The 24194-nt window shown below is 51.3% G+C and overlaps 1 protein-coding gene across 12 annotated transcripts in view; it reads left to right on the top strand.

Moving 5' to 3' along the window:
• The first annotated feature begins 257 nt into the window (after positions 1-257).
• NOD2 (nucleotide binding oligomerization domain containing 2) overlaps positions 258-24194 on the top strand; it is a 34222-nt gene continuing 10285 nt past the window's right edge. For 3 of the 12 annotated variants that reach the window (XR_006340479.1, XR_006340480.1, XM_043898427.1), the window contains exons 1-7: positions 326-5728; positions 6910-7376; positions 9818-9923; positions 12832-14647; positions 19823-19906; positions 20114-20197; positions 23180-23263. Coding sequence is in view for 10 of the 12 variants with exons in the window: in XM_043898427.1 (XP_043754362.1) it covers positions 6918-7376; positions 9818-9923; positions 12832-14647; positions 19823-19906; positions 20114-20197; positions 23180-23263 (2633 nt within the window). In the remaining 2 variants the exon portion in view is untranslated. The other 9 variants (XM_043898425.1, XM_043898426.1, XM_043898429.1 and 6 more) reach the window with 9 other exon arrangements.

The following is a 24194-nucleotide window of genomic DNA, read 5'->3' on the forward strand; positions in this document are numbered from 1 at the left end:
GGGGGCAGGTAATACTGACCCCAACAGCTTACCTAGCTTTTCAATTCATAGTATATCTTTGCGTGTGTATGTGTGTGCCCTATGTGCTCAGGCCGCCCAGGGTCCCTCTGACCCCCAGGAGGTAGGGGGCGGGGCCGGGAGCGGTGGGGCTGCCGGGTAGAGCGGGCGGGGCGAGTCGGGGCGTGGCCTAGAAGGGGCGTGTCCAGGGTAGGGCGGGGCCGGGATGGGGGCGGGGCCGAACGCCAGTGCCGCCTAGTCTCGCCTGTGCGGAGCAGGCGAGTGGAGATTCAAGCTGCACCGAGGAACCCGGTTGCCAGGGGTGAGTGCTCCCGAGCCCAGGGCAAGGACGGCGGGCGCCGCGGGGTCCCGCTTCTGGGATTGGGACACCTGACTGCCGTCCAGGCCTCCAGGCTCGCGATGAAGCTGCCTCGGTTTCCCCTTCGGGAGTCTTGGGGTCTGGAAGGAAAGCGGCCGTCTGGAGGTTGGGGAGCCTCCTGGCGGACTGTGACTACAAACGTGAGGAGGCTAGAGGGGGAGCGGCGTGAGCAGAACTTCCTGCCCGGAGCCCCTGAGTTCTATAGAGAGGAGTGATTTGGGGGTCGAAGTTGTGTGTAGGGAGAACGTCCACGTCCACGATGAAGTTGTGAGGCGTCGGCCGGCCAGGCTTCAGGTTTCTGAGCGGGAGCTACTTTCTGTCCAGCTTCCTCCTCTCTCCCTCAGTTTCCCCAATTTCACCTTGCTTGTGAGTGGATGGGTATAAATGAGCGTGCCCGGATGCTCTCTAATCCTGCCTGTGGCCTGGTAACTGTCGTGGGAGTCTTCTAGCTCCACCTCCCCACTGGTGGGTGTAGAGACCCCTGCCCATCCCCAGTCCTATCTCTGCCCAGACCCACCCACACCAGGGCCTGCCAGCGCCACATCTTTTGTGCTGTTCATCCTCTTGCTTTCTCCCGTTGAGGAACAGCCATCTGGTCCTCCTTGCTTTGCAACAAACTCAAACGCCTCTTCCATCTCCTCCAGGAGTTCTCCTCCAGCTGAACCCTTGGCTCCCAATCTGTTCTTGCTTCTCTCCCTCTTTTTTGAGCTCTTGGGCTTCTCCCAGTGGTGGGCTTCATCTACCCACAGGCTGTTCTCTGGGCACAGGGTCCTTGTTCCATAGAGGGGAGAAGACCCCATTGATGAAGACCAGAGTGACATTCCTGTTGCTTCACTCTCCTAATCACTCTGATCCTAAGTTGACTGGTTACTCAGATTCCCTTCACCAGTCAGCATTCTGAGATCTGAGGCTGGAAGGGACCCCATCTAGCCTGCTAACCTCCCACCCAGTGCACGATCCCTCCACTACATGTGTTCAGTGTTGAGGAGCTCATTACTTATGAAACGCTGTTCAGCGTCCTGCAGTTCTGGCTTCATTTAGTCAAAAATCTGTGGCTTGCAGATTCCACCCCTTGGCTCTACTTCTGCCTCCTAGAACCATGCAGAGGAAATCCATTTTTTTTATTCTTTCACACAGTCTTGATCAGTTCACTGGATGAGACACTGGGGGTACAGCAAAGAAAACATCAGATAAAATTCCCTGCCCTCATGGGGTTCATTTTCTGGAAAGGAGTTGGACAGCAGTCAATACATGACATGTACATGACATGGAAGTACATGACATGTCAGGTAGTAAGAAGTGCCATAGAGAGAAAGAAAGCAGGCAAGAGGAATGAGGTATGGGGCCAGTGGTAAAGAACTTACCTGCCAATGCAGGAGACATGGGTCTCCAGGAAGATCCCCTGGAGGAGGGCACGGCAACCCACTCCAGTATTCTTGTCTGGAGAATCCCATGGACAGAGGAGCTGGCAGGCGACAGCCCATAGTATTGCAAAGAGTCGGACTCGACTTAGCACACATGCATTGTGGTTTTATACAGCTTAGTCAGGGAGGGCCTCTCTGAGAGAGTGACAACTGAGCAAAGCCTTACAGGAGGTGAGGGGGAAGCTATGTGAATAACTGGGGGAAAGGACATGTGCCCACAGAAGGAAGAGCATATGCAAAGGCTCTGGGGCAGAGGTATGACAGGTGGAAGCAGGTCTGGCTTGTTCTAGGAACAAGGTCAGTGTGGCTGGAGCAGGGTAGGTGAGGAGCCAGTGAAGTGAGTAGGAAATGAATGCAGAGAGGTAAAGGGTGGGGAGGTGGGGATCCCTACGTAGGGTGGGGTCTTGAAGGCCGCCTTGAGGGTTTTGGTTTTCACTCTGAGTACACTGGGGACCACTGGAGGTCTTTGTGCAGAGCATCACTTGCTCTGACTTAGGGATTAGCAGGTTCATCTGGCTGTGGGCAGGAGAGAGGCTGTAGAGAGGTGAAGGCAGAAAGGTAGGGAGACCACTGAGGGGACCACTGTTCTCATTCTGGGGAGAGACCATGGGGGGCTTGTACCCATGGCAGAAAAGTTTTGAAAAATATCAGATTTTCAGATTTGGGATATATTTGAAGGTAGGGGACAATAGAATTTGGAATTTGAGAGAAAGGAGGAGTCTAAGGTGGCTGGAAGATTTGGGGGCTGAGCATAGACTGAAATAGGGTTTCCCTGGAAACACAATACTGGAGACCCAGGTTAAATCCCTGGGTCAGGAAGATCCCCTGGAGAAGGGAATGGCTACCCACTCCAGTATCCTTGCCTGGAGAATTCCATGGACAGAGGAGCCTGGCAGGCTATAGTTCATGGGGTCGCAAAGAGTCAGTCAGACACGACTGAGTGACTAACACTTTCTTTTCTTTTTCATAGACTGAAATGGGACCTGTTTAGGGGGAAGATCTGGAGTTTGGTTCTGTGCTTGTGAAGTTTGAGATGCCCATTGGACATACCATTAGGCAGCTGGAAAAACTTAGTGGGGAGCTGGAAATGAAATTTAGAGCATCATCACCAGATACCTGGTATTTAAAGCCACAAGCTCACTTAGGGAGAGAGTCATTCAGAGAAAAAAGGTCCCACCAGGGAGTTCTTTGGCTCACAGCTTCAGGAATTAGCCAAGGAGAAAAAAGAACAGGCAATGAGATGGGAGGAGAAATCAGAGACTGGGGGTTTTCTGGAGGGAACACAGAAGATGCTTGAGGGAGAAGAGAGGGAGTGATGATGATGAATGCCTTTGGCAGAGCCAGCATGTGACCGTTGAGAATCCAGCAACCTGGAGGTCACCGGTGACCATGGCAAAAGCAGCTGGAGGCCAAAGGGGACAGGAGGGGAGAACTTGAGGAGAGCGGTACAGACAGCAGCTCAGGAGTCCTGCTGTGAAGGGGGGTGCAGAGAAACGGGGTTATGTGGAGAAATTACACTACGTGAATGTGCTGCTGAGAACAGCTCTCCTGGTGAGAAGCTCGGTGAAGGGGACAAGAATGGGGCATGCTGCAATAAGTGAGGGGGCCATAGGTCCAGTGTCCCAGGGGAGGCGTGGCCCCTGATGAGAGCTGGATAGCTCAGAAGTTGAACTGCTGGGGCCTCCCTCTCTTTCCTATCTGCAGCTGTCCAGCAGGCTGAGATTTCAGCACTTAGTCAAATCAAATGGCTCAGGGCTCCAGAGAAACCAGACTGGCTGTGTCTCAGGAAGGAAGGAGGGGTCAGGGCTTGCCCTCGGCTTGAGGATAAGAGGAGGCCCCATGTGGGTTGCCCCTTCCATTTGACCCTCTGTTTCAGCAAGGAAGGGCCCCTTTCTTTGCAGAGATCGTACCTTCCTCGAGAAAAGACTATAATGACCTCAAAGTTGCAGTAATTGAAGTGGAGAAGAAGAGGTAATGGAGAGAGGCTGATTGATTTAGTCTGAAGAAGGGAAGTCTGGGCAGGGAATAAAGGGGCAAGAGGTAGGATTTTAGGGACAGTTTTTATGAAATAGGTGTTGAGAGGACATCTGTTTTCTATTGTTCACAGCTTAAACTGAAGCAGGAAAAACTGTGGTTAGACATGATGAGGAACTTCCTGTACTGGTTAGTGAAGACAGCAATGGGCCAGGTCTTTTGCCCTGGATGTTTAGGATGAGAAAGGACAATGCCTTCTTAGACACAGAGTGCTGGCAAGATTGATTCTTGGAGATTCTCCCAGCTCTGAGGTTTCTGGAAGAAGGCTAGGACAGAGATGGGACTTTCCAGCTCTTGGTGGGAGGATAGACTGCCAAACCTTCTGGCTATGGCCTGCCTCCTTCTCCGGGTACCCTGACCTCACAAGTCTGATATGCGTGCCTCAAGCATCTGTCGGCTGACCCAGACTTGGAGTGCTTGCAGAGGGCCCCGGCTTAGCTGTAGCTCGTTCCCTTGTGGGTGAGCATATTTGTGGGTGTGTCGAAGATCATTAGGCTTGGTGGAGTCTCTCTGTGCAGGGCATGGCGGAGGCCGAAGGCCTTGTGCCGGAACTGCTGAGAATTACGTAATTCTTCACATCTGCTTAGCCAACTCTGGCCTCTGCCCATCTTGTAGGGGGTTTCCCCAGGAAAGACATGGAGTCTATGGACAAATCAAGACCTGCTAGTCCTGTGCCACTTAAGGCCCACCTGCAGAGGACTTGGCCATGCCTACTCTAAGCCATGGACTGAGGAGCCTGGAGGGCTACAATCTATAGGGTCACAAAGAGTGGGACATGACTGAAGTGACTGAGCATGCACTCTAAGCCTAATGATCTTTGGGGGTTGGGGGTTGAGTGATCCAGATTCTCCCGATGCAGAGGAGAGAGCTGCTATTCGTCCTTAGGCCTCCTCTGGTTGAGAGGGGCAGGCAATGTCCTATCTCATCTGAACTCTTCAGCTTCTTTAATTCCGGCCTGCACATCTGTCTTTTAGGCACTGGGTCCGAGGTGAAGTGCTGACCCCATTTCTGGGCTGTTTCCGGAGGACCTGGGCAGGCGTGGTGATGGAGCTGGTGTTTTCACAGCCGAGAACCACTCCAGCGTCAAGCCCAGAGCTTGTCCTACCTAAACCCCATCTTGTTCTCTCCTCTTCCCGCTCCCCACTTTTGCCCTCTGGATGCCTCTGCTTGGCACTGGGTGCTGGGAGGAGGCCTGCTTGGCCGGAGAGAACTGTGTTCATTTCTGGTTTAGAGTGGCCTCCGCACTGGGGAGTCACAGCTCCTGAGGCTGCCAGACACGTGGGCCACCTGGCTGCCTCAGTTTCCTCGTCTGGCCAGCACAGGAATTCCAGCCTACATGTTGGCAGGATTCTGAGCCGAGATCTCTCCTTTCCCTTCCTTTGGCTGGCATATGAGGACGGGTACAGAATGTTCCAGCTCCACCCCTTCCCTCAGTGGGTTTTTGATTCATGAACATTCCCACTGTACTTCCCCGTGGCCCAGCTCCATGCCAGGCTTAGAGATGCCAGGATGAGTAAAACCCAGGCTTCCGCTTGGGCCAAGAAGGGAGTTGGGCACATAAAGAACCAATAGGGAAAAGGCAGACTTTCCAAGCCCCTTGGCGTCTGCTCCTTTGAGTCTCCTGGAAGGTCCCTGTTTTGTAGACAGACGCTGGAGTTCCTCTTCGGTTCCTATGCCTACGTCCTTTCACTTTCACTTTCTGTGGGCACTGCACCAGCCCACATCCCTGGGCTCCGTGACCATCACAGAAGGGAACTTGCTGAGAGATTTTCTCTGCCGCATGGGGACCCTGCCAGAGCTTGGAACTCTGTGAGATCGCTTCCCGCAGATTCCCAGGACCCAGAGTCTGAAGGCTGAGCCCAGAGGAAGCCGTTGACAGAGGTGACAGCACACGGTGTGTGGTGGTGGGGAGGGGAGGGCCTGGGCATTTGGGGAGGGGAGCAGTAGACTGGAGTTGGTGCATCCATAGGCTTTGAAATGTACCACGAGTTTCACTTCACCGGGGTTGGCATCTTTACAGCAGTGTTCTGGGTCTGCCCCTGGGGGTCGCCGTGGGTTATGTACACAGGTCAGGGCTCGGGCTTCTGTAGGGAACCCAAATACAAGGGAATGAAAGGCATGCCTTCTGGAGTTGCTCTGCTTGGGTTCAGATCCTCGCTCTACCTCGTCTAGCTTTCAACCCTTGTGCGAGTCACCAAGCTTCTCTGTGACTCAGTTTCTTCATCTGTAAAGTGGGGCTGATCCTAGTACCAAATTCAGAGTGGTTGGGAGGGTTAATCAAAAGTGTTTAGGATGGTGCCTGACACGTTATATGTGATTACTTAATAAACATTAGCCATTATTGAAGAGAGAGCTATGGTAGCGTGAATGCAACCAGCATAGAAGGGACCTCTAGTTGAGAAATGATTCCCTGATTCCTCAGGAGACATTGCTCCCAATATTAACGGAATCCTTTTAAAATTTTTTTTAAAAAATTTTATTTACTTTTGGCAGAGCACCAAAAATTCTTCACTACTGCCCGTGGGGTTTCTCTGGTTGCAGTGAGTGGGGGCTATTCTGTAATGGCAGCACATGGGCTTGTCAGGGCACTGGCTTCTCTTGTTGCAGAGCACAGGCTTAACTTAGGGCACACGGTCTTCAGTAGTTGCAATAGTTGCAGCATGCAGCCTCTATGGTGCGGGCTCAGTAATTGTGGCACACAGGCTTAGTTGCCCTGCAGCATTTGGAATCTTCCTGCACCAGGGTTCGAACTGTGTCCCTTGCGTTGTCAGGCGGATTCTTAACCACTGAACCACCAGGGAAGTCATACACTTGTTAAACCAGGGGTGATGCATAGATATGGGAGCCAGGGGCCTTAATTTAACTCCTGGCTGCTTCAGACCCTCTGTGAGACCACGAGCCAGTTTGCCTTCTCTGGGCCTCAGTTTGCACATCTGTACAATGGGGAGCTTGCCTTGGTAGTGTCTGAGGGTACAGCCGTGGCTGGCTTGGCCTCAGGGTGGGGCAGACTTGCGCTCTCCACTACCCTCTGCCTGCTTTCCGAGAAGCCCTGCGCTGACCTCATTCTCCTCCCAGATTGTGAAATGTGCGCACAGGATGCTTTTCAGACACAGAGAAGCCAACTGGTGGAGTCGCTGGTCTCGGGGTCCCTGGAGGGCTTTGAGAGCATTCTGGACCAGCTGCTTTCCCGGGAAGTCCTCTCCTGGGAGGACTACGAGGGGCTCAGCCTCGTGGGCCAGCCCATCTCCCACTTGGCCAGGCGCCTCCTCGACACCGTCTGGAATAAGGGTGCTTGGGGCTGTGAGCAACTGACTGCAGCTGTGCGGGAGGCCCAGGCTGACAGCCAGCCCCCCGAGCTTCCCAGCTCCTGGGACCCCCGCTCACCCCACCCAGCCCGTGACCTGCAGAGTCACCGACCGGCCATCGTCAGGAGACTCTACGGCCACGTGGAGGGTGTGCTGGGCCTGGCACAGCAGCGGGGTTTCATCAACCAGTACGAAACTGATGAAATCAGGCGGCCCATCTTCACGTCAACCCAGCGGGTAAGCACTTCCCCCTTGGCTCATCAGGATTCAGAGGAAAAGTGTGCTTAGTTATTGAGACCAGGTCGTGAAATCAGGCCTGTGGGGAGATGTGGGTCCTAGTCCTCCTCCTTTAAAGGTGTGTGTGTGTGTGCGTGCTCAGTCTTGTCAGACTCTTTGAGACCCCATGGACTGTAGCCCACCAGGCTCTTCTGTCCGTGGGATTTTGCAGGCAGGAATACTGGAGCGGGTTGCCATTTCCTTCTCCAGGGAGTCTTCCCAACCCAAGAATCGAACCCATGTCTCCTTTGTCTCCTGAACTAACATACGGATTCTTTACCACTGTGCCACCTGGGAGCCAGCAGACTTTCCTGGCCGTCCAGCGATTAAGACTCCAGGTTCCCACTGCAAGGTGCACAAATTTGATCCCTGGTCAGAGAACCAAGATCCCACATGTTGCATGGTGTGGCAAAAAGTAATCAATAAAAATAAATAAATAAAGGTAGCTGGGAAGGTAAAAGCTGCTGTGGATTTTTGGGGTCATGCCACTTCTGATGCGAGATGCTGTTATGTGGTGGCGAGCATCTTGGATTCTGAAGTGAGGATGATGCAGGCTCAAGGCCTGTGGCTTCAGATTTCTCTATGGAAGCCCTCATTCCTTAATCTTTCCTGTCTTGGATTCTGAAGTGAGGATGATGCAGGCTCAAGGCCTGTGGCTTCAGATTTCTCTATGGAAGCCCTCATTCCTTAATCTTTCCTGTCTCAGATTCCTCATCTGGGAAACATCAGTAAGGTCTTGGGAGAATTCAATGAGGTGAGCTACATAACTCTTAGAACAGTACCTAGCACATAGTCAGCACTCATTGTGGAGAAGGAATTCTTGTATTCCTGTATTCTTGTATTCAGTATTCTTGCCTGAGAAATCCCATGGACAGAGGAGCCTGGCGGGCTACAGTCCATGGGGTCACAAGAGTTGGATATGACTTAGCAACTAAACCACCACCAAGCACTCATTAGCTTACTGTTTGCTACTATCAGTTCTGTCACTGGTGATATTCTGTACTTGTTCACTTTTAGTGCTGTCTGCTTTAAATTAACAGCTCAACAGATCACAAAAATTTATTAAGTTAAATCTGTGTTTAATAATTAATACAACACACTATATACTTATGTAGTTTAAATGCCCACATAGGACTTCTATATGAAATTGCATTAAATCATAAACATTCGGGGTTATGATAAACTGCCTCTGAAAATGTCATTCCACAAGAACAGAAAAGTGTCTTTGGGGTATTTCTGAAGCTCTTTGTTTTGTTTCCCCCCAAAGAGTGATGCAGATGGAATAGTCATTAACAGCCCACTTTATGGATTGGGAAATTGAGTCTCAGAAAAGTGAGAAAAAGCTCACAGTAGTTAATGAGAGGGCCAGACTAATTAATTGAATTAATTAGAATTATATGAATCTATTTTGATGCCTACTATGTACCAGTTTCTGTCTTAAAGCTTATTGTGCTGAAAACTTTGTACATAGTAGGCACCCAAAAAATATTTGTTGATGAAATAATGAATTATTGAATGAATTAGAACACATTGCAGTGTTAGGATGGAGTGGGTTTATTTCATTTTTTATTTTGTAATAATGTTATTTTAAAAGATTTATTGGAGTGTAGTTCATTTACAGTGTTGTCTGCTTTATCATTTGAATTTTAAACATTTGCTTGAAAAATTATTTCACATCAATTTTTGCTTCTTTTGGAAAGCTCTCATGTGTAATTTATTGATAGCATCTCTCAAGAGCAAAATCACTGATGATGTTTGGGCAATGTTTCAGATGATGGAGGAGCCATGAGGCTGCTCTAAATGAAGGAACGTGTATGGTCTCAAAATGTCAAGGGGACTTTTTAGTTTTGATTTTTGTCTGTTTTTGAAGTATGTGTTTGGTGTCCAAGTGAGTTTGGGTAAAGCTGATTGAGACTGATGGAATAAGCCTGCTCAAGGCTGCTTTAAAGTGTTCAGAGTATTTATGTTCAAGTGTCTTAGAACAGCTGTGTGTGGTCCTCTATCACTACACCTGAAACCTACCATTGTACCTTGCGCTGTAGTCCCCGTGGGGATTACAGAGACTCGAAGAAATCACTACTCATGCAAGTGATTTCTGTCTTCCAAGAATTATTTTTCCCATTCTTGTAGGTTTATAGATTTATGCCTTTTTCTTTTTTTAAGTTGTTCACTCTTTCAGTGAGTCTTAAGAGGGAACCACACTGGATGTGTGTTCAAGTGTTCACTTCACCACCTGATACTGCATTGACTTCTTTAAATGCATCTTACTGTACAGATGTTTTTCTGGCCTTTCACTGTGGTGGAAGAGAGAGGCTCATGGCATTGCCATAGGTGGTAGAGACATTCTCACACTTCTCCATTTGCCTTTCTGGATAAATAATGACTTTTTGCTTTCCCCACAGGCAAGAAGGCTCCTTGATCTCGCCACAGTGAAGGCGAATGGGTTGGCTGCCTTTCTTCTCCAGTGTATTCAGGAATTACCGGCCCCATTGGCCCTGCCTTTTGAAGGTATATATGTATTCTTCTCAGTTATCAGAAAGGGAAAGGAAGACTTTCAGATTCATGGTGAAGAGCAAAAACATCAGCATGAGACTTGTCAGCTAGAATCTCACTTACTGGCTGTGCAAACCTCCCTAAGACTCAGCGTCTCATTTTAAGGGTAACATCACCACTGTTTGCGGGCATCCCTGGTGGCCCAGTGGTAAAGAATCCACCTGTCAATGCAGGAGATGGAGGTTTAATCCCTGGGATGGGAAGATCTCCTGAAGGAAATGGCTACCCACTCTAGTATTCTTGCCTGGGCGATCCCATGGACAGAGGAGCCTGGTGGGCTACAGTCTATGAGGTTGCAAAAGAGTTAGACATGATTTAGTGACTAAACAACAATAACAACAACAACACTGTCTCATTGGGATGTTGAGAGGATTAATGTGTGTACTGTTAGGGTTTGCTTTTATTTCTTTTTACCCTGCAGAGTGATCACTGGAGCAGCCTTGTCTTGAGGGCTAATACTGGCCTTTCTTACTGGCTCTTCTCTCGTTACTTGTATTGGAAAGATACAGAAACACTTTTTGATGGCTGGTATCTCTTGATCTCTGCAGTTTAGCTACTCATCATCAGAAACTTAGGAGCCAAATGGATTTAGATAATGCGATATCTCTCATCTAGCATGGTCACCGACCCAACTCAGGAATGGAAGAGGCTCAGATAGCACAGCCCGAACATCCCAGGCATCCTGCCAAGTGCTTTGTTTGTGATGTCTGTCCTTGGCAACAACCCTGAGAAGTAGGTATTGTTTCCTCCGCTTTGCAGATGTGGAAACTAGGGCAGGGAGGTTGAGTGACAAGGTAGGGAAGGATGGATCTGGTTTTAGACCATCTGCACCTATACTTCCTCTTTTCTTGGGAGAAGAGCTCATTGGTTGTAAAGAGAGGATGCAAGCCTCCTGTGTCTTATTCCCATATTACTGTCAGGAAAGCTCGTTACCATCAAGGCCCCGTGACTTGTGCATGGTGCTGACAGATGGATTTATCACCTCAGGCTCTGCCCCCTGAAGGAAGAATGCCTGGAGGCCTGTGCTTGGCATCTGGGTCTGCACCCTCTCACCTGAGAACAGAACGCAGACATCAGTACATGATAGGGGATGCACAGCTCCGAGCATGGTACCCTGCTTAGCCGTTGGTTAATGTTTGCTGTTGGTATCATCAACCTCAGCTGGCTGTTCATGCATGGTTAACACTGTGCCATGGTGCAAGATTCCCAAAGGTGACAATTGACATGTGTTTTTTAAAAAATTTTTTCCCCTAGAAAATCTTGATATGATTGTTGGCAGCTGGAAATCCTGCATGGAAAAATCACAGTATTAGGAAAAAATATATATTTTGCAGTCTCCATTCAGCGCTCCTAGTTTATCCAGGTGGCATTAAGGGCAAAGACAGTCGTCAGTTTTGGGAACAGAGGAGGAAACAACAATCACAGGGACTGTCCTTTGAATGACCATAAATACAGCTTCAGTGTGCTCAGAGCGCTCTGTGAGAATTACCTTTTAGCCTTTGAGTTGAGAACAAATGGGTCAGTACCTGGTTGGGGGCAGTGAGGCTGTGATACTCTGTGGTCCTACCGCCTGGGGCTCTGGACCATGACTTCTCAATTTCCTATAAAAAGAACCAACCCCTGACCCTGGGAGTGGTTTGCTCATGTTGGTATAATATGAGGATGATGAAGGCAAAAGGCGAAGAGGCCAGCAGAGGATGAAATGCATCACCAGCTCAATGGACATGACTATGAGCAAACTCTGGGAGATAGTGAAGGACAGGGAAGCCTGGCGTGTTGCAGTGCATGGGGTCCCAAAAGTTGGATATAACTTAGCGACTGAACAACAACAAAAGGAAAAACAGCACCCCTGTGGACATATCCTAGACATGAGAACTTGTATTGCAGATGTTTGTATGAAGAGGATGGGGAAGTAGATCTTGATTGGGGAATATTGTCCAGGTCCTTGATCTGGGCGCCCCAGTGGCCCAGATACCATCCACCGCTGGCTCCACTCACATAAACTAGGATAAGCTTCCCATCTCAAGGTCTTTAGTTTAATTACATCTGTCTAATCCCTTTTGCAAGTAAGTTAACATATTCACACATGCTGTGAATTAAAATGTGGGTGTCTTAGAGGGGCCACTGATGTGCCTACTGCTTCCAGTAATCATAATGATAATAAACACCATTCTGTGAGAGTTAACTGTATGCCATCATTCTTTTAAACTCTCCTTTTTCTCATTTCTTCCTAAAACAATCCTGCAAGGTATGGATTGTTCCCAGTTTTAAAGATAAGAATGCTAAAGCCAGAAAGGATGAGACGCTTGCCCAAGTGGATGGTAGACCCAGATTTCAAACTCAGGTGTATCTGACTTCAGAAACTGAGCTCCTGTGTCCTTAAGCCTTTTGTTTCCCTTTATAAAGAATAGCTGAGGCTGAGTGGTGAGGGGACTTGTCTAAGTCTACCGAACCAACATGGTGGGACAGACATCAAGATGCAGGTCTTCTGATCCCAGCCTGGTGCTCCTGATCTTCTCTACAGCTCTTTGCAATGTCAGTAACGATAATGGTGCTAGGCAACGTCTTTTGAGCACTTCCTGTTGGACACTGAACAAAGAACATTATCTTCATTGATCTGCGAGTTTTCACCTGGGTCCCTACCTGTAAAATGTAGGGACCACCACTTCTCCTGTCCCAAAGAGGAGAAAACTGAGTCTCGGGAAGGTTACATGACCAACCTCAAAGTCCATGGCTTGTGAGTGGAGAGCCAGGATGGGCACTGCCCATGTGTCACATCTCATTTCCCTGAGGCAGCCCACCCCTCATCAGGGCCCATTTTCACCATGGTCCCAGCGCCTCTGTTTCTTCTTCTGTCTTCCAGATGCCGCCTGTAAGAAGTACATGTCCAAGCTGAGGACCGTTATATCAGCTCAGTCTCGCTTCCTGAGCACCTATGATGGAGCCGAGACTCTTTGCTTGGAAGAAGTGTATACAGAGAATGTTCTGGAAATCCAGACGGAGGTGGGCGTGGCTGGACCTTCGCAGCAGAGCCCTACCACCCTAGGCCTGGAGGAGCTCTTCAGCACGCGTGACCATTTCAACAAAGAGGCGGACACTGTGCTGGTGGTGGGCGAGGCGGGCAGCGGCAAGAGCACGCTCTTGCAACAGCTGCACCTGCTCTGGGCTTTGGGGCGGGCCTTCCAGGAATTTCTCTTTGTCTTCCCGTTCAGCTGCCGGCAGCTGCAGTGCCTGGAGAAACCGCTGTGCGTGCGGACGCTGCTTTTCGAACACTGCTGTTGGCCCGACCTTGGCCCCCAGGACGTCTTCCAGGTGCTCCTTGACCACCCTGAACGCATCCTCTTAACCTTCGACGGCTTTGATGAGTTCAGGTTCAGGTTCACGGATCGGGAGCGTCACTGCTGTCCGACCGCCCCCACGTCAGTCCAAAGTCTGCTCTTCAACCTTCTGCAGGGCAACCTGCTAAAGAACGCCCGCAAGGTGTTGACCAGCCGTCCAGGCGCGGTATCCGCGAGCCTCCGAAAGCACGTGCGCATCGAACTCAGCCTCAAGGGCTTCTCGGAAGAGGGCATCGAACTGTACCTGAGGAAGCGGCATCGCGAGCCTGGGGTGGCCGACCGCCTCCTCTGCCTGCTCAGAGCCACCTCGGCCCTGCACGGTCTGTGCCACCTGCCCGTCTTCTCCTGGATGGTGTCCAAATGCCATGAGGAACTGTTGCTGCAGGGCCAGGGGTCCCCAAAGACCACCACGGATATGTACCTGCTGATCCTGGGGCACTTTCTGCTGCACGCCTCCCCACAACCCTTAGCCACCCATGGTCTGGGATCCAGCCTGATTCAGGGCAGGCTCCCCACGCTCCTGCACCTCGGCCGCCTGGCTCTCTGGGGCCTGGGCACGTGCTGCTATGTGTTCTCAGCCAAACAACTGCAGGCGGCACACGTCGACAGTGAGGACCTTTCTCTTGGCTTCCTGGTGCGCGCCAAGGGGGTTGTAGCCGGGAGTACGGCCCCCCTGGAATTCCTGCATATCACCTTCCAGTGCTTTTTTGCTGCATTCTACCTCGCCCTCAGTGCAGACACCCCGCCATCCTCGCTCAGACATCTCTTCCAAGGTCACAGGCCTGGAAGTTCGCCGCTGGCCAGGGTGCTGCCCAAATTATTCCTGCGGGGCTCGCGATGCAAAGAGGGCAGTGTGGCCGCTTTGCTGCAGGGGGCCGAGTCACACAACCTCCAGATCACAGGGGCCTTCCTGGTGGGGCTGTTGTCCCAGGAGCACCGGAGCTTGCTGGCCGAGTGCCAGGCCTCTGAGACGGCCCTGCTCCGGTGCCGGGACTGTGTCCAGAGGTGTCTGACCCGCAGCCTCCGCGAGCACTTCCGCTCCATCCCACCCTCTGTGCCTGGTGAGGCCAAGAGCATGCACGCCCTGCCCAGCTTCCTCTGGCTCATCCGGAGCCTGTACGAGATGCAGGAGGAGCGGCTGGCACGGGAGGCTGCGCGCAGGTTGAACGTTGGGCACCTCAAGCTGACCTTCTGCAGTGTGGGCCCGGCCGAGTGTGCCGCCCTGGCCTTCGTGCTGCGCCACCTCCGGCGGCCTGTGGCCCTGCAGCTGGACCACAACTCTGTGGGCGACATCGGCGTGGAGCAGCTGCTGCCTTGCCTGGGCGTCTGCAAAGCTCTTTAGTGAGTGATGCTGGGTGATGCTGGCTGGGCTCTGTGGGAATGCTGCCATCCTGGTGCAGGTAGGGGAGCCCCCTTCATGCTCTGAGCCAGGAGTCCAGGCCCAGCCCCTTGTGTGCAAAGACCCAGCCGAGACCCCCTCCCCAGTCTGCACCTTAGATTCAGCTTATGATAACAATAGTCGAAATTCATGGAATGGCCTGACTGTCAGACACTGTATTTCAGTTTCCCCAGAATTACCTCCTTTAATTTATTTTTAAATATTTTTTTGCTCTGTGAGGCATGTGGGATCTTAGTTCCCTGATCAGGGATCGAACCCACATCCCTTGCATAAAAAGCATGCGGTCTTAACCACAGGACCGCAAGGGAAGTTCCAGAATTACCTCCTTTAATCCCCACAACCACCCTGGGCTCTAGGAAGGGATCTTATTATCCCCGTGCTATGCATCCTTAGTTGCTTCAGTTCTGTCTGATTCTGTGACCTTGTGAACGTAGCCTGCCAGGCTCCTCTGTCCATGGGATTCTCCAGGCAAGAATACTGGAGTGGGTTACCATGCCCTCCTCCAGGGGATCTTCCCGACCCAGGGGTTAAACCCACATATTATGTCTCCTGCATTGGCATTGATGCCACCTGGGAAGCCCTTATTATCCCCAGCATCCTTGATTTTAGGTTCCAAAGCAAGGTAACTTGTCCAAGATCACACAGGAAATGGCAGAACTGGGATTCACAATTGACAGCTTTCTCGTTACCAGTCTCGGCTCCCCACAAGCAACCTGTGTTATGGATGGGCTTCAGAGGCACCATGGCAGCCTTGAGGTCACAGGCAAAGTTTGGTGTAATATGTGTCTGTATTAGGAACTACCCTCAAATCAGAGGTGACTACACCCCATGAGAGATTTCATTTTGATTTTTAAAAATTTATTTATTAACTTATTCTTAATTGAAGTATAGTTGATTTACAATATTGTATTTGTCTTAGGTATACAGCAAAGTAATTAGTTACATACATACATATATATATGTCTGTATATTTTCCTATTTTTTTCCATTCTAGTTTGTTACAAGATATTGAATATAGGTCTCTGTGGTATACAGTAAATCCTTATTGTTTATTTTATATTTGGTAGGGTACTTCCCTGGTAGCTCAGATGGTAAAGAATCCACCTACAATGCAGGAAACCTGGGTTCGATCCCTAGGTTGGGAAGAGCCCCTGGAGGAGGGCATGGCAACCCCCTGGAGCATCCCATGGACAGAGGAGCCTGGTGGGCTATGGTCCATGGAGTTGCAAAGAGTCGGGCGTGATTGAGCAGCTAAGCACAGCACACCTGTTAATCCCATACTCCCCTGAGAGTCTTCCAAATCCCAATGAGATGGAAATCTGGAGACCCAAGAGACAGACAGTGGCCACAGAGTCTCACCTGCTTTTAACTCTGTATGTAGTGGAGAGATCTAACCGGCCATACTGCTCTCGGCCCCCGTCTGGAGCTGTGAGCTTTCCCTCTTGGGGACGTCTGTGCCCTGCCCCCGCGGGCCTCTCTGCACCCACGGCCCAGACGAGGGCGGAGACGCACCCAGGTCAGGTGGCCAGTGTGCTGAAGGCTCCCAGCTTCCTTTCCAGACTTGAAAGGGGATTTCTGCTCCCTGTTTTAAACCTCTGAGAAAGCAGAAGTTTTAGCTTAAACTTACAGTCGACTCACAGCCTCTCCAGGGCTTTATGTCTACTCTAGGGGACCCTATATTTACCCTGAGCAAGGAACAAACCTCTCCTTGACTATATTAGGGTGACATACCCTTCCCTGGACCAAAGCAGGGAGACATTTTTCTCTGTGGAGCAAGTACATGGATATCTATTAGAAGCTGTGTAGTGGCTTTTGTTATCAGGACATGGGTTTCTAAATATAATATAATAATATTGTAGCATATGTATCACAGAGAATTGATATGTATATGTGTTGTGCTGTCCTTAGTTGGTTCAGCCGTGTCTGACTCTTTTTGGCTCTCTGTTGCCCACCAGGCTCCTCTGTCCATGGGATTCTCCAGGCAAGAATACTGAAATGGCTTGTCATGCCCTCCTCCAGGGTATCTTCCCAACCCAGGGATTGAAGTCGCATCTCTTAAGTCTCCTGCATTGGGCAAGCAGGTTTTTTTTATCACTAGCGCCACCTGGGAAGCCCCTAATATATATATGATACAGAGTTAATATATATGATAAATATGAATATATAGGGAGGAAGCTGTTGGGTGATTTGAGGAGAGTTTAATAAAAGGACAGCTTACAAAAGCTTGGGCAGTAGTTAGGAAGAGCAGATGGGATGTTAGGAAGAGAGGGATGATGCAGGCTCCTGGGCCTGGGGGTGGGGTAGAGACAGGACTGTTAGCCTCCTTAGGCCTGAATGTGAAGAGCTAACTCGTTAGAAAAGACCCTGATGCTGGGAAACATTGAAGGCAGGAGGAGAAGGGGATGACAGAGGATGAGATGGTTGGATGGCATCACCGACTCGATGGACATGAGTTTGAGCAAGCTCTGGGAGTTGGTGATGGACAGGGAAGCCTGGCGTGCTGCAGTCCATGGGGTCGCAAAGAGTCGGACACTAAGCGACTGAACACCAGCAGCAAGGCCTGAAGGGGTGGGGGTGGGCGAGTGGTTATTGGCTGGGAGGCGGGTGTGCCTGGAATGATGGAGGCACCAGCAACCTGGAAGGGCGAGGGCTGGAGGTAAATCCTGGCCCTCCCTCTCCTCCTCACTCTTGCTTTAACCCACAGGGAGCCCCCAGTCAGGGTGTCTATAGGAATCAGCCCCGCAGGACTGACTGCCAGGTGGAGAAGGGGAGAGTGGGTCTGGCTGGGTAGGTGGAACGTGGCAGCACAATTCTCTAGTTCCCCAGGAAGGAGGAATCATAATTTTTTTTTTCACTCAGGAATTTTGAGACCTGTCTGTGGGAGCTGTGTTCCTGATAGAAATATGAATGAGCATTTTTATGGATAGTGGACCATAGTTCTCAAAGGGGTCCTTGAACCCCAAGAGGTCCAGAACCCCTGGTCTGGATGATCCTCAGTAGATGGATCGCTAGAAAGAATGGATCTCTTCTCCTTGGCTGGGAAACGTGACTCCCACATGGCCTGGAAGGGTTGGGTGGAGACTGGGGTTGTGCCTCTCTTTTCAGAGAAAGATGAGGATGGTCTGGTTCTAGTGCTCAAAGGGGGGCTTGTGGAAATACAGGTTCTTGGGCCTGTTCCCCAAATTCTCATTCTGTAGGTCTGAGGTGGGGGCCCTGGAATTTAAGTTTTTAACAGAGTGATTCTGCTGTAAGAGGTTCAGAGGCCACACCGTGAAGACTGCCGGTCTGTGGGAACCAGCTTAAATTTCCATTAGCAGTGAAAGTCCCTGACCAGGCTCCACCACACTTTGCCCTGCACACGCTTAAGTACTGAAACCGCCATCGCTACGGGGGAGGGGCAGGCAGCAGCCGTGAGCCTGCTGAGTGGGCATTTCCTGTGGGTAGAGGGACAGACAGACAGACAGAGAGGGAGTGAGGGAGGGGGGCAGAAAGGGAAAGAGACGGAGACAGGAGGGAAGGAAGTAGGGAAGAGAGAAAGGGAGAGAGAGGGAGGGTTCTCTCCCACCGTGCCAAACTGTGTCTCTCCCTCTCTGAGTTGTCTCCATGCCAACCAAAACCCTCAGGCTCCAAGGAGCCCCGTACACAAGGGGCCCCGTGCGTACAGATTTCTTGAGACCCTGGTTCTGACTCTAGGGCCATGGCTTTCAAAGTTTTCGGACCACGACCCCACGGTGAGGGAGAGGGTAAGCAAGCACCCAGACATGTCAAACTGAAATTTCACAAAATGACTTTCTCTTACTAACCCTGGTACACTCTGCTCTCTTTTTCCTTCCTGTTCTGTTTCCAGTCTAAGAAGGCTGCTCCAGACCTTCAGAGTGGGTTTCGTGACCCACCCATGCATGAATCTGACCTTAGAGCCCCTAACAGGCCGTAAGGGAGAGGCCAGCCGTGTGATGTTGTGGTTTACAGGAGACTTTGGAGCCAGAGCAACTGAACACACACACACACACACACACACACGGAGCTGGAACACCTAGGCTCCAATCTTCTAGACCCTGTGCAACCTTGGTGAAGTCACTTGGCTTGCTGGGCCTCAGCAAGTTTCCTTCTCTCTCATGAGCATCATAATAGTACCTACTTCATCAGATTAAAGACGATTAAACATCAGTACTATTGGGAAGTGCTCCATACGTCTGAGCAATCAGATTACAGGTTTTACTATGTGCCAGGTGCTCAGAGGCCTTTATGTGCACTGTCTCTTTAAATCCCCACCAGAGCCCAGTGAGGCCCCCTCTACCTTCCTTCCTTTTTCACCGGTGAAGGGACCAGCAAATAGCTAGTCAAGTGACTGTCCAGGATCAGAACCTTCTTTGAGGGACTCCGGAGAGCCTGAGGTGTTAACCTTTAAGTCAGGCCCCAAGCTGACTAAAAGATGCAGAATCATGAGCATAGTGAATAAAACACACGGATCCCTGAGCCCTGCCCCACACTTGCAGACTCACCAGTTCTGGGGAAGGGGCCAGAGAGTCTATTTTAGGAGCACTATATGATGATCTTGTGATCAGGTGAGCTTTGGGGAACACCGTTCCCAAAGAGAAATGTTGGAAGGGACCTGCCAGGCAGAGGCTGGCTTGCAGGAGTACTGACATAGGGTGCATGCCTGTTTCCACAGTCTTAGCTGCTCTTGTCTGATTTTCCATCTGGTTGCCTGGATGGTGGTAACCACCATGACCCCCAGTGGTGGCCTGTCTAGTTCCCTGTGCCTTCCCCATGCTCCTTCTCACCTTGGAACTTTCGCGATGCTCCTTTCTCTTTTAGAGAGCTGGAAACAGTGCCTCCAATTAGGTAGTGCCTTCCTAAGGATTCCAATGTTCATTAGTAGAGACTCTGGGTCCCCACTTCCAAAGCCCTCCACCCCACCGAGTGCATGACGTTAGCACCCTGGCCAGGCATGGGGGAGTGTCCACTTTTTGGGGTGCTCTGTCCTTGCAGCATTTCTCAGTAGCTCAGAGGCTGGCACTTCGGGGTTAAGCAAAAGTCTCTTTGGGGATTTTGTTCACTTTTTCCCCTCTCTCATTGGCTCTGTGTTCAGATTTCTTTATTTTGTCTTTGTGTAGCTTGCGAGATAACAACATCTCAGACCGAGGCATCTGCAAGCTGGTTGAACATGCTCTTCACTGTGAGCAGCTGCAGAAGTTAGCGTAAGTCAGGCTGTGGACGTTGGGCCCTGTGTCCCCAGACTCAGCCCAAGCCGTGCCGCCTGGGCAGCAGTTGTGAGCGAGTGACGGGCTGGGAAGTTTGCGTGGCCAGAGGGCAGGGGACTCCTGAGGGTGGCAGCTACCCAGGGTTGGGGTGTCACTGTCCACTATGCTTTATCTCCATGTCTCTTCTCTCTTGGAACTTTCCAGTCTGTTCAACAACAAATTGACCGACGGCTGTGCACACTCCATGGCCAGGCTCCTTGCGTGCAAGCAGAACTTCTTGGCTTTGAGGTGAGCCTGGGGCTTCCCTGCTCCTGGAGACTTTCATCCCCGCAGCTGAGTCAGTTTGGTCTGGTCTCGCCCCATAATGGGCATATGACCTCACCTCGCTGAAAACAAGGACAGTGTCTCATTCTGAACAGGAATTCACTGATGCTGTGACCTCCCAAGAAAACTCTGGACCAATGCTACTGAGGCTTCCTGCCCTTTGACTTTTAGCCCCCAGGACTGAGGAGGGTTTCTAGGACTTTTTTTCTTCCCTGTGTCTCAGAGTGTCACTGGCTGTCTGGGATGATCCATTCCCTGATGGTACATTGAGCACGTGTTGGGTCGGGGTAGGAATGCAGCAGTCACTTGCCACCACAGAGGCAGCCAGTTGCCAAAAAGCTCTCAGAAAGTCCTTCTATTGGTGGGTCTAGTGCTGAGCTTCCCTGCTGGCTGACACAGCAAAGAATATGCCTGCAATGCAGGAGACGTGGCTCCCGCCCCTCTGTTGGGAAGGACTCCTGGAGTAGGCTATGGCTATCTACTCCAGAATTCTTGCCTGGAAAATTCCGTGGACAGAGGAGTCTGCTACAGTCTGTGGGATCGCAAAGAGTTGGACAGGACTGAACAACTAACACTTTCACTTTCTAGTCTGGTAAGTCCGAGTTTCTGCTGCTCCCCACCCTCTCAGCCTCAACTGGAAGCTCTCTCCCATCTGACACCGTTGCATCATCCCCCCAGCTGGTCCATGGGTTGGCCTGGCTTCTTTTTCTCTCTGAGATGTTCTTGTCTCCTGGGTTTATGAGGCAGGGTTGTTTTTCATTCGCTAAGCTGTGCCCAATTCTTTGTGACCCCATGGACTGTAGCATGCCAGGCTTCCCTGTCCTTTACCATCTCTCGGAGTTTGCTCAAACTCATGTCCATTGAGTCTGTGATGCCATCCAACCGTCTCATCCTCTGTCACCCCCTTCTCTTCCTGCCCTCAATGTTTGCCAGCATCAGGGTCTTTTCCAGTGAGTCAGCTCTTCACATCAGGTGGCCAAAGTATTGGAGTTTCAGCTTCAAAGTGAAGAATTGCTTCCATGCATTTGGGGATGAGCTGCCATTTTAAAGTTGTTGACTCAATCTTGGGCAGGGCCGCTGAGGCCAACACCAGAGGTACCATTCTGTATTGAGGACTTTCTTCTGCCTCCATCACCTGCTACCCTCAGCTCAGGAAGCCAAGAGTGGCTGTGGCCAGAGCTGGGCTGGTGCAACCTCCAGGGAGGGCTGTAGGGTAGCAAAAGGTGCTGCTCCCACTCCCAGAACTTGAGAGATCTGTGTTTTGGGTTACTATAGCATCTCAGTTGAGAGCACGGGGCTCTGGAGCCAGACTGACCAAGGTTTGGATCCAGCATCCCTGAGATTTGAATCCTCATTAGCTGTGTGACCTTGGGTCACACAGTGACCTCTGTTTTCTGTGTCTCTGTTTTCCCTTCTATAAAATGGAGAAAGTAATTATAGCTCATAACTCATAAGTAGTTGTGATGATTAGAAAGTGAAAGTCGCTCAGTGATGTCTAACTCTTTCCATGGACTTTCCAAGTTCATGGAATTCTCCAGGCCAGAATACTGGAGTGGGTAGCCTTTCCTTTCTCCAGGGGATCTTCCCAACCCAGGGATCGAACCAGGGTTTCCTGCATTGCAGACGAATTCTTTACCAGCTGAGCTACCAGGGAAGCCCAAGAATACTGGAGTGGGTAGCCTATCCCTTCTCCAGGGGATCTTCCTAACCTAGGAATCAAACCAGAGTCTCCTGCATTGCAGGCAGATTCTTTACCAGCTGAGCTACCAGGGAAGCCCTGTGACGATTAAGCAAGTTAATATACATAGAAAGCTGGCACAGTATCCCAGAACTTAGTGCCCAAGAGATGGTGGATAAATCACGTAAGTTCTCAGCATGTTGATCCTGTTTGTCCAGTCCTCCAAGGAGGGATTAGATACGCAACAGATTTGCTGGGGGAAATGCCTATGGGCAGAAATTGGGGAAGGGAGCTCGAGGAGGAGGCTGGGAGGGCCGCAGGTCTGACCCCGAGGGAGGGAGAGAGGGAAAGAAGGGTTGTCAGGAGGAAGCAACTTAGACCCCAGTGCAGTTTGGAGAAAAGACCGAGGCTTCTGGGGAGTCCTGCAGCCAGTGTGCCCTACAGGAGGCTCAGGTCTCCCAGTCCTTGGCTGGGAGCAGCCCGTGGGAAGCAGGCCTTGGGGAAGGGTCGGGGGGCACTGGACTTACCAGCACAGCAGCTGGGGCCCTTGGTTACCCAGGAAGGTCAGAGGTCTGTCGGCTTAAAGTGAATGAAACTTCTCTGAAAGATGAAACTGGCAGTATTATTCCAGGAAGCCTGGAGCTGTGGGTGAGAGTTCCGGGGACCTCCCTGAAACTCTCTGAGGTGCCCAAATTTTGCTGAAACCCCCTCCTCCACCTCTGCCCGAAGGCTTAGCAGGATCCCTTTCTTTCTTTCAGCCACCAGCTCCACGCGCCCTGCCCCCCGCCCCCCCCCCCCCCCCGGCACTTTCAAAAACAGGTAGATGCCACCCGCAGCCACCATGGATGGGGCAGGCTGCGGGAAGAAAGCAGGGTCCAGCGCCCGCCCGCAGTCAGACGAGAGGATGGAAGAGTGAGTCACTCTCCCTCCCTGGGGAAGCCGCCTCCCTGGACTGTTGTGGTTCCTGCTCCTGCCTGTCACAGTGCTTTGCAAAACAGGCTCTTCCATGCCTCCCCCTTTGCTGGTGGAAAAGGAAGCAGGAGCAGTCAGTGAGCCCCCTGAGCTGGAGCAGCACACACCGCGTCTCCAGCTGGAGCTGGAGGACTGGTTCCTGTGCCCTTCAGAGAGGTCCCCCACCCTTTCTTCCCTGTTTCTCTGTCTGGGCCACACTCCTTGTGCACCCCTCTCCCCAGACCCGGGTCTGGGGGGGCAGTAAGGGTCCTCCCGCCCTGCTCTCTGTCTCAGTTTTCCTCTGTCTTCCCTTCCAGGCTGGGGAACAACCACATCACAGCCGCGGGAGCCGAGGTGCTCGCCCAGGGGCTCAGAACTAACAACTCCTTGCAGTTTTTGGGGTAGGTGGGGTTCTGGGGCAGAGGGGCAGCACGCAGGGGTTGGGGACTTGTGAGGATTTAGGTGCAGGTGAAACCAACTCTTCAGCCCCAAGATCTCCGAGACAACCCCCTCCCTTCCATCCCCCGCCCAGGCTGCCATGGGGAGGGAGAGCGTGGGCGGCCCTTGATGCCTCTGCCTCGCTTTTTGCTCAATAAACAGGAAGTTCAGGATGTCAGGGTTGGGGGAGGGCAGAGCCCACGTGCAGTGGCAGGAAGCCCTCTGGTCCTCCAGGGCACTGGAGCTGTGCTTCTCACCTTGGTCTATACCTGGGAACCACTGGGGAGCTCCTGAAGGCCACTATCTGCCCCAGGCTAATTGAATGAATTATCTAGATGCAAGGTCCAGAATCAGTAATGTAAAAAAGCGCCCCAGATGATGTGCAGCCTGGGCTGAGAGCCAAGGAAAGAGAAGGAAGTGGGGAAGTTTGGACCCTGGACCTTGGACGGGAGGAGGCTGCACCAGGTCCTACACAGCCCTGGCTTCCTGTGGGGTCATGCCAGGCAGGGGAGAGGGGTCAGACAGAGGCGGGAAGGGCAGTCCACAAACCTCCGGGCCCGCGCGTGGGGCTTTCTCTGTTTGCTGGGCAGACAGGGTTGTACCTGTCCAGTCCCCTGGAGACTCTTTCCTGTCCTGTTTTGCCCTGGTATAAACTAGGGTCTATTTGAAAACAAAACAAAACAAACAAGCAAACAAACAACAAAAAAAATGGGGATTTTAGAACCCAAGACTGTAGGAAGATTGACTTTAGGGCCTGGGTGTTCCAACCCATTTTACAGGCAGGCAAGTTGCCCACCAGCTCTGTTTGAGCCCCGAATGGGGCTGTGTTGCTGGAGAGATAAGCCTTTGTCCAAAACGCATCAGTAGCATCACAGAGTCAAGGAGAGGGTGGCC

The sequence above is a fragment of the Cervus elaphus genome, chromosome 4 (assembly GCF_910594005.1).
Source record: "Cervus elaphus chromosome 4, mCerEla1.1, whole genome shotgun sequence".
In the NCBI taxonomy this organism is placed as follows: domain Eukaryota; kingdom Metazoa; phylum Chordata; class Mammalia; order Artiodactyla; family Cervidae; genus Cervus; species Cervus elaphus.